This window comes from Porites lutea, chromosome 4, assembly GCF_958299795.1.
Source record: "Porites lutea chromosome 4, jaPorLute2.1, whole genome shotgun sequence".
Classification (NCBI taxonomy): domain Eukaryota; kingdom Metazoa; phylum Cnidaria; class Anthozoa; order Scleractinia; family Poritidae; genus Porites; species Porites lutea.
This window is the reverse complement of record NC_133204.1, coordinates 17,465,264-17,475,780: the sequence shown is the minus strand read 5'-3', so window position 1 is coordinate 17,475,780 and position 10,517 is coordinate 17,465,264. Positions and strand designations below refer to the sequence as shown.

The following is a 10,517-nucleotide window of genomic DNA, read 5'->3' as shown; positions in this document are numbered from 1 at the left end:
GGGCTTAACGAAAACCCCGTTCAAATGCATTTCAACGAATTTTAAATGCATTTAGAATGCATTACAACGCTGGAGAACGATTCACAACGCATTTGCAATGTTCCCCAATTCATTCATGAAACACCGCCAATGTTCTTAAATGTTCAAGAATGATCTTGAAATGATTTCCAATGCATTAGCAATGCACTGGAAACGCTTCACAAAGCTTGTTTAGAAAATTGTAAAATCAGAATGAAAAGAATAATATTCAATTCACCTTTGGAGTGACAACGTGACAAGTTAAATAAACTCTGCGTTCGGTCAACATAAAGATTAAGCCACGGCTAAACGATCTAATAGTTTCATCCAACATCGTTTTGGAAGAGCATCTTTGACCGTTAAGCCGCCTCTCTCATACGCATTTAAGTGGCTTTTCCACGTTTGATCTTAGTCAAATATTTTCAACCAACATTTCGCGTTATGAACAAATGTTTGATCGTTTAGCCACCCCAACAAACAAATTGTGCACAGCTAGTAAAAAGCAACCTAATGAACTACAGAAATATATAATGTCGAAATTTCAGCGATAATAAGCAAAAATTGTTCTGTGAACTCACTGTGTCTGGTGTTCGTTCGAGTTCCCTTTTTTTTAGAATGATTCGCTGCGCTGCTTGAAATGTTTTCAAGGACATGCGATGAACGGCACGTCGGTATTTTGTTTTTACTTTATTATAAACTCGGCCAGGTTTCGAAAAAAAAAAAGCGTTGTTTTCTTGGCTTTGTCGTTCGCTTTTGGCTCGTAATTCTTTTTTATTCTTATTTTTCCATTTGCTGGTTAGATTTTTTCCCCAACATCAGATTTTCCAACAGAAGCGACTTTATTCTTCGTATCAAGCTTTTCTTATCTCCTCGTGTAATCTGATCCTTTTTAGTGGTGAGAATTGCTTGTTTCACATCGAAAACTTTTCTTTGTTTAGACTGTTGTTTTACAAGCTTCTCTTCGTTAAAACCTTACATTAATGGCCCGTTAAAATTATTAATACAATGCATCAAGTTTTCATTTTCCTTGACTGCCGGGGCCAGATTTAGGTGAACAAACAATAAAAGCGTACCACATTCAAGTTCAGTCTTCGCGTGCCGCTGAGGAAAGAACACACGTGCACCAAGTATAGTTTACCGCCTTTTGATTGGCTGAAACTGTCACACCACTTGGTCTCAGGGGAATCTACATTATAGGAGGTTACACAGTGTTACACTTTTTGTAGTCTGCTACACAGCCGTTTTTAAACAACAGCTGTGTAGCAGACTACACTTTTTGAAGCTCGATCGAGAATTTTTCTGCCTACAGCCGAGTCTTGCGCAGCTCTATTCTGCTGCCGCCTCGCCATCCGAGCGTCTTCGCTCGGATGGCTCATTGGCAATCAGTTTGAGAGCAAGTTATGATGGATTTTTATTTAATACTTGGGAACAATGCCAAAAGGAGAGAAGGACCGCAAACGTTTGTTCGTGACAATGCTTTGAATGTCTGCATGTCACTCGTTAGCTGCTTGTTTATTAGTGGTTTTCGTGGTTAACGTGGAAAAAGCCACGGACACGAAAGGTGAACGGCCTAGAGTTAACGATTAAATTTTGCACGGTGAAAACTAAATTGGCTGCCTCTACATCTCGGAAATTTAAAAGTTGTAAAATATCAAGTAGATTTCTAAAGTTCAATATTTTTTTTTAGAGCATTTGCTTCTGGATTAGGACACAGTGCATGTTCATTGATTTCGCCAACATATTCAAGGTTCTTGTGTTCTGTTTCACTGAAATGCATTGTGAACGTTTTAAAACGTGGTGCAAATGATTCAAAATGAATTCAAAATGATCTTCAATGCATTTCGTTTTCGTTCACGAACGTTGTCAATGTTTTCAAATGCATTGAAAATGATCTGTAATGCATTCAAACGTTTCCAAAATGCGTTGAAATGGAAAAATGGTTCAACGGAGTTTTCGTTAAGCCTGGTTTTCCCAAATAGGGTCACATATTGAAAATATTCTAAATTGTTATAAATCCGAACTCTAATCTACTATAACCTTCTTAACATACCAGTAGAGTAGAAACCGTACATAGCCATGTAATTTTCTATATTAACGTTTTATATGTAGTTGTTGTTCCTTCCTCTCTTACTTAAGTTTTATTTTACTTTATTTGACTTGTTATATTGATTGTTTTTGTACTAAAATCTTCATGTCGAAGACAAAGTCAATACAGTTGTTGTAACACTAAACCATCTACCACAGATTGTTCTATAACTTTTATTCAATTTTGATCATCATTGACATGGCTGGTGGTTCAGGAAAAGAAGGACTAATAAAGAGACGAAAAGAGTGTAGGGAAAGAAACCTAACAAACAAAGATCAGATTGAGGAGGAGAGGCGAATGATATCAAGAAGGAGAGGTTAAGGAAGATCGAGAGAAATTTTAAGAAGAGGATGCGAATGAGAGAGAGGAGAAAGGGAGAGAAGAAAAAGTGGGAGAAAGAAAGAAAAAAACAGAATGGAGGGAGTGGCATCTTTTAGAAATGCACAACCAAATGCGCACCGCTCCCCATGCCTACAGGGCCTAGATTGACAATGATTCTCAAGAAATCAGTACACGAGAAGAGTTTCAAATGGCTCATGGGCCCAAATAGAACCCAGACTGGATAAACTAGAAAGAGAGACAATTTAAAGGAGAACCGTGGCCCCAGGTTTAAGAAAATTCTGACTTACTGAACATTATCAGTACCTTAAAATACTGTGTCAATAAACTGTAATGATTATTGTATATAGAACTCTTGATAAATTGTAGTTTGCCATTCCAAACGAATATTGCTGTCAAGATGATGTAGCCTCAAAAAATGTATGTGAGGTCGATCAGGTGCCCGGGGGTGGGGAATTGTCTCTTTCTTCATGCCCGGGGGTGGGGAATTGTCTCTTTCTTCGTGCCCAGGGGTGGGGAACGGACTACTAAGAACGACAAAAATTTCAAATCCCCGGGGGTATGCCCAGGGGGGATGGTAACAAGTAAAATTGAACGATGCATAAATCACCCACAAGGAGCAAGAGAGATGCCTCTGAAGACATGACTCCTTGCTGAAAAGGATGCAAACGTGTGCCTGGTGCACTATAACTGCATAGCAGGACTTTGTGATGCCTGCTCACACCTTGGGGCTCTTGGTTTTGCCATTGAAGCTGGGGTTTTAATGCGAGATTCAGTTACAGGTACGCAGGAAAAAAGCAGGGTGGGTCATGCCTTAATATGTTAAGGAAATTCCGTACATTCCTGTTTGTGAAATTCCTCTGCAAAGAAACGGCATAGTACTTTGGGTGTGCTACCCCAGACCCCAGAGAGAGGGCAAATGTCCAAGTAACCACAGCAGAAAAAAAAGGCCTACTTTTTCGAAAGCATTTCAAACTGTGAGATCAAACCAGCTATTCTATCCATTATTGCACCTTATAATGCTGCTTTTGTACCTGCTGACAAGAAAACAACGCCAAAGCCATTAACAGAGCAGTTGAATGAAGAGAATTTGAAAACACCTTGCTGGAGTTACTGAAAAAGTCTGACACAACTTCTAATGAGCTCTAGATAAGTATCAAGGAAGCAGAAACTGTTGAGGAAGCAACAAGAGACCAGGTAGATCGCAAAGTGTGGTTTGAGCAGAGAGAAGGCCAAGTGACTGCCTCAAAGTTTAAACCTGCCTGCTCAACCAATCCTGACAAGCCATTAAAAAGCCTGATTAAGATGATTTGTTATCCTAGGGCTCTGTCGGAAATTGTGCGGTGTTTTATTACCATTATCTTTGTAAACATGAGTTTAAGTTTCATTTGATTAAGTAACGTGATTTAAAAGAAGTGTTAAGTGACGTTGGAACCTGATAGCATTGAACTTTGGAACTGAAAGAAAAAGGAACAATAGAGAGGAGAAAATGTAATGTACTGTGAGAATCAAGAGGAGACGGGAAGAAAGAAATAAAACGAGTCAATCGGGATTTCTGTGAGTGTGTTAGAAGATCGTTCAGCTTTGGAGGCAATTCCTAACACAATTGGCACCTCCGACGGGACCTATTGGGATTTTAGCTCAAACAAGAGCAAGGGATTTGCGAAAAATCAAGTACATAGCGACGTGATCAAGGGATTCGCTGAGATTTGGCAAATCGGCCAAAACAACGCTAAAGCTGAAAAGGGCCAACGCGATGGAGGAACTTACGAAAGAATTTAACGGAAAGATTCTGTCTCTAAGATTCTCTCTGACTAAGAGTGATGAAGTGATCGCTTCCCAAAACGCAGAAGCTATATCGAGACACGAGGCACTATTAATGTCTAAATTGCAGTCCGCTCATACCGTGAAAGAATCCATTATCGAGCTGAAATTTACAAATGGTGAATCAGAGGAGGAGGTCAGCACTTGGGTGAAAGAGCACGACAAATTTCTAAAGGAAGCGGATGAAAAGGCCTTGGCAATAAGACAACTAGTGGGGAAAATGGAAGAAGACAAGCGACTGGCAGACAGGATGGAATCTGATAAGAAGGAAATGGCCCTCGCGAAGATGAAACACGAGGAGCGAATGAGCCATGAGCGTGAGCTGTTAGATCAACAAGTGAGATTTCAAAAGGCCATAGAAGCCAGTCAGCAAGAACAAAATGCAAAGAAAACCGTGACTGCAAAGCTGCCAAAGCTTTCTATCACAAAATTCGACGGAACACTTGCAAATTGGCCGCCGTTCTGGAATAAATTCGAGGCCGAAATCGACAAAACGGAATTAGCGCCTGTGACAAAATTCGCCTACTTGAAAGAGCTAGTGGAGCCCAAAGTCAGGGCGGATATCGATGGCTTGCTGCTAAATACAGAAGGATATGAAAGAGCGAAAAACATAATAAAGGAAGAGTATGGGAAAACGAGTGAAATTGTCAACGCCTACGTCAATAACATTCTGGAACTCCCCACCGTGACGAACGCCGACCCGAACCGAGTGAATTCTTTCTATAAAACCCTGCTATTTAACGTCCAGTCACTGGAAACACTTGGAAAAATCGAGAGAGTAAACGGGATGACAAGAAGCGTGCTAGACAAATTGAAAGGAATTAAAGCCGATCTGGTCAGGGGAAAAGAAAACTGGCAAGACTGGGATCTACCTCGTTTGACCCAGGCCCTGAAGAAATGGAGAGATGTAAACCCAGCGACTGAAGAAAATAACGTCGCAAACAAGTCTACGCTCCCCAAGCGCCCTGAGAAAAAATCTCCCCTGTACCATGCAGAAAATAGAAACCAGCGCCTTTGTGTTTACTGTGATGACGCCAATCACATCTCGCGGGATTGCACGCGCGTGTCCACGATGGACGAGAGGAAGAGAATGCTCGCGCGGAAACGAATGTGCTTTAATTGTACTGGGCCGAAACACCATGCTGCCGAATGCAAGAGTAAAATGCGTTGCCAGAAGTGCGGACAGAAACATCATACATCGATTTGCAACCAAGGAGACCAATTAATGACTGCCACCGGGAACAAAGGGCGTGTAGTTTATCCTGTTGTGAAAGTAAGCGTGGAGGGAGTACTGTGTCGTGCACTTCTAGATACAGGAGCTGGGAGTTCATATGCTTCGGCCGCGCTGTTAGAGAAACTTCCCAAGCGCCCTCGTGCAAAGGAGGTTCGTCGAATAGAAATGATGCTGGGATCGACCACACGTGAAGTAGAACTTTCCACAATCAAAGTACGCTCAACGGATGGCAGTGAAGAATTAAACGTTGATGTTACCAAGGTGGAAAGACGGGAATTGCTGATGATCGATAACCCACACTATCAAAAGATTATCAATTCGTACGATCATCTAAAGGGAGTTGAGATGACGGACTGCGACCCTAAGCCACATCTTCCAGTACATCTGATATTAGGGGCGAGCGAGTATGCAGCGATCAAGACGTCCGAACGGCCGCGCGTTGGACTGCCAGGGGAACCAGTGGCAGAGAAGACTAAGCTGGGGTGGACTATTATGTCACCGGGAACTGAGATTGACCACGGGAATATGCTGCTGACCCAAACGAGTCACGTGGACTATGCAGAACTATGTCGGTTAGACGTTCTAGGGCTTGAAGATACCCCTGAACATGATCAGCGCGCAGTCTACGCAGAGTTCCGAGAGCAATTGGTACGGCATCCCGAAGGCTGGTATGAAGCCTCGCTGCCATGGAAAGGTAACCACCCGCCTTTACCGAACAATAAAGAAGTCAGTTTGCGAAGGCTCAGCAACCTCCACAACAGACTTCGACGCTTGGATGTGACCGAGACTTATGCAGAGATCATCGGAAAACAGAAGTCCGAGGGAATAGTAGAAGTTGCAAGTGATCCGCCGCAGGGAAAAGAATTCTACATTCCCCACAAGCCGGTGATTCGTATGGGAGCTGAAACTACAAAGTTGAGGATCGTTTATGACGCCTCATCTAGTGCGAAACCCCAAGTTCCAAGCTTAAATGATTGTCTGTATGCCGGGCCGCCGCTTCAAAATCACCTGTGGAGTGTTTTAGTACGCATGCGTTTCCATCCAGTCCTTATCACTGGGGACCTGCAACAGGCCTTTCTCCAGGTGCGCATCAAGGAGGAAGAGAGAGATGCACTCAGGTTTCATTGGAAGACCAGCGAACATTCTGAAGTAGAAGTGTTGAGATTTACTCGAGCGCTGTTTGGTCTTGTGCCTTCTCCCTTTCTCCTCGGGGGAGTGATAGAGTGTCATCTTGAAACCTGGGAAACTCACATGCCACAACTTGTTGCTGAACTGCGCAAAAGCCTGTATGTAGACGATCTGATCAGCGGGAAACCAACAGTACCCGAAGCGCAACAGCTGAAAGAGGGAGCTATTAAAATCTTCGCGGACGCTAAATTCACACTGCACAAGTGGCACTCGAATGTTGCCGAGTTAGAAGGGAGTGAAAGAAGAGTCGAAGATGAGGGCACGTTTGCCAAACAGCAGCTCGGCCAATCAAAAGCAAAGACCGGTGGTTTGCTTGGACTCCCGTGGGACAAACAGGAAGACCAGATCAGTGTCGTTTTGCCTCAAAATGAGGTAGTCGCGTCCAAAAGAGCATTGTTGCGTAATCTAGCAAAAATCTACGATCCCCTTGGTCTTGCGGCGCCTTTAACTATCAAGGGAAAGTTCATCTACAGAGATGTATGCAACGTGAAAGTGGCCTGGGATGCGCCGCTACCCCCACAGCTAGCAAATCGGTGGACACGATGGAAGAAGGAGTTACCAGCCGAGGTCATGGTAGCAAGGGCCTTAACGTGTGCGCAAGAGCAGATTGAAGAAATCGAGCTTCACGCCTTCGGGGATGCAAGTAAGAACGGAGTGTGTGCAACAGTGCATGCAGTTGTGAGACAGCCATCGGGTGTGAGCCAGGGATTGGTTACTGCAAAAGCTCGACTAGCGAAGCAGGGGCTCACCATTCCGCGATTAGAGCTGGTGTCGGTGCATATGGCAGCAAATCTTATCACAAATGTAGGAAGAGCGCTCCAGGGTTTTCCCGTGAAACAGTGCTATGGATGGCTGGACAGCTCAGTGGCTCTCCATTGGATAAAGGGTGGTGGCGAGTACAAACAGTTCGTAGCAAATAGAGTGATGAAAATACAAGGGCATTCAGAGATCTATTGGCGCCATGTGCCCACCAAGGAAAATCCGGCAGACCTGGGAAGTCGAGGAGGGCAAGTCGATGACAGCAAGCTGTGGTGGCAAGGACCGGAGTGGCTTTCAGACAAAGACAGGTGGCCTACAGACATCGTGACAAGCGCTACTCCTGAGAGCCAAACAGAGGCTAAAGTTACCAAAGAACCTTTTAATAGAGCCACTGCATCAACTGACTGCCTTGATGATCTACTGGGAAAGTTTAGCCTGATAAAGACGTTAAGAATTGTCGCCTGGGCCGCGAGATTCATGCGAAATTCACGCCTAAAGAAACAAGAAAGAATGGCGGGTCCGCTGACAACCTACGAGATTAATGAACAACATCTGTTCTGGACCAAGCGCGCTCAAGAGATTCAAGGTGATGAAGTGACAGAAGACCGGCAAAGGCTGGGGTTAAAAGAGAATGAGCAGGGGATTCTCGTCTGTCGAGGTCGAGTTCAGGGACACTACCCCGTCTATCTGCCTGACATGCACCCCTACACAGTGAAACTCGTTGAAGAAGCCCATTGTCGTACTTTGCATGGGGGAGTCGGTTTGACAATGGCGCGCATCAGAGAGCGTTATTGGGTGCCGAGGCTCAGGCGTCTGACCAAAAAAGTGATTAAGCAGTGTTATGGTTGTCGCCGTTTCCAAGTTAGGGCCGCTGCTAGACCACCACCTGGAAATTTACCACGAGACAGGACCGAAGGAAATCGCGCCTTTCAAGTTGTCGGAGTTGACTTCGCGGGACCCATCAAGTACCGTGTGACCCAGAAGAAGGAAGGAAAGGCATACATAATCCTTTACGCTTGCAGCCTTACGCGAGCACTCTATTTGGAACTCAGCAAGAGCATGGAGACTAGCGAGTTTCTAAGAAGTCTAAAGCGCCTAATAGCCAGGAAAGGAAGGCCGGAGAAGATTTATTCGGACAACGCAAAAACGTTTGTTGCCGCAGCAAGTTGGCTAAAACAAGTCCAGCAAGATGAGCAGTTTCACCATTACCTGTCGACTGAGAACATCCAGTGGCAATTCAATTTGAGCCGCGCCCCATGGTGGGGCAGTCAGTTTGAGCGGTTAGTTGGCCTGGTGAAGCGTTCCCTTAACAAAACGATTGGAAATGGTCGCCTCAGATGGGGGGAACTTGAAGATGTACTCCTGGATGTGGAAGTGACCTTAAACAACCGCCCACTAGGTTACGTGGAGGATGATGTTCAATTACCTTTGATCACACCTAACAGTATGCAGTTCATCGGTACCACTATCCTACCAGAGAAGGAACCACATAGTGAGCTTCGTGATCTACGTAAACGGGCTAAGTACATGAAAAGGTGTAAAGACGCCATGTGGACCAGGTGGACCAAGGAGTACCTCAGAGGCCTTCGCGAGCGACACAACTTGAAACATGACGGGAAGGGAAGCACTTTGACTGTTGGCGATGTTGTCATAGTTCATTCGGAAGATCGAAACAGAGGGAAATGGCCACTGGGGATAGTAGAGAAGCTGTACACTGGCCGGGATGGAGTGGTTCGAGGAGTTAAGCTGCGGGCGGGAGGTGGTCACCTAGAGAGAGCAGTAAATCATCTCTACCCCTTGGAACTGTCGTGCGACCGGACGCCTTTGACACCCCAGGAACAGCTAAACCCGGAGGCTCGAGAGTTCAGACCCACCCGGGACGCAGCAATTGCAGCGAGAGTACGAATGCAAGATATTGCTAACGAAGAGCAAGCCAATTGAACATTGAACATTTGAATTTAAGACGACTCCGTGTAGAGTTTTGAACATTGATCCTTTGTTTCCTTTATCGATTTCACTTATAAGAACTTTTAGTTTTGATTCAGTTTCTGGAGATAAACGCAACATATGCCTCCTAAATGTAGGCATATGGGGGGAGGGTGTCGGAAATTGTGCGGTGTTTTATTACCATTATCTTTGTAAACATGAGTTTAAGTTTCATTTGATTAAGTAACGTGATTTAAAAGAAGTGTTAAGTGACGTTGGAACCTGATAGCATTGAACTTTGGAACTGAAAGAAAAAGGAACAATAGAGAGGAGAAAATGTAATGTACTGTGAGAATCAAGAGGAGACGGGAAGAAAGAAATAAAACGAGTGAATCGGGATTTCTGTGAGTGTGTTAGAAGATCGTTCAGCTTTGGAGGCAATTCCTAACAGCTCATCGCTTCTCAAATGCAGCAACAAGATGGGGAATATCAAACGAGAGCAAAGCAGGAGAAGCATATGAGTTTTCAATTGCAGTTCAGAGCCTCAATTTGTCTGGAACGGACAATGGCTACACATAAACGAGAACTACCAATTGTTAAGGTGCTTCACCTGATGATCTTGTTCTTTCTGAGTGCTGCGGAAAAGGACTGTGAAATTAAATGTCCTTACAAGAACAAGGATGCCATGCTGGTTACTGCTGCAAAGGACCCCAGTTGCTCTTTTAAATAAGATAAGGTTGATCTGTGCTTGCATTGTTCATCCTTATTACTATTAAGTACAATGCCAGTTGTTTGTAACTGGAGTGGAGTACTTATTGTCTGGATTACAAAGGACATGTTCGTTCAGCAAGTGTTGCCTGACACTGAGTTTTGGGACAGAGTGTTGACAATGGCAATACTCTCCTACAAGACAGGATTTCTCTCAGAGAGTTTAGGTCAATGGTACACACATTCCAGTGCTCAGCCACATCTCACTGAACACCATAAAAAGAGAGCAATGAAGATGGACCCTTATACTACTGCCAACAGCTAATTGAGGATAGCCAACGTACCGGGTGTGACAAGCCTGGCTGCAAACTCCAGTGGTTTCACATGTCATGTGTTGAAATTACAATGAAGCCTGATATTGAATGGATTTGCCCC

The 10,517-nt window shown here is 44.3% G+C and overlaps 1 protein-coding gene across 1 annotated transcript; it reads left to right on the top strand.

Annotated features, from left to right (window-relative positions):
• The first annotated feature begins 4,849 nt into the window (after nt 1-4,849).
• LOC140932734 (uncharacterized) lies at nt 4,850-9,685 on the top strand. Its single transcript, XM_073382250.1, has 3 exons — nt 4,850-7,214; nt 7,712-7,717; nt 8,430-9,685. The coding sequence occupies exons 1-3, from the start codon at nt 5,055-5,057 to the stop codon at nt 9,387-9,389; spliced, it is 3,126 nt and encodes a 1,041-aa protein (XP_073238351.1). The 5' UTR covers nt 4,850-5,054; the 3' UTR covers nt 9,390-9,685.
• Nucleotides 9,686-10,517: the final 832 nt, after the last annotated feature.

Coding starts and splice junctions, on each gene's coding strand:
- LOC140932734 (XM_073382250.1), top strand. CDS start 5,055: ATGACAAGAAGCGTGCTAGACAAATTGAAAGGAATTAAAGCCGATCTG.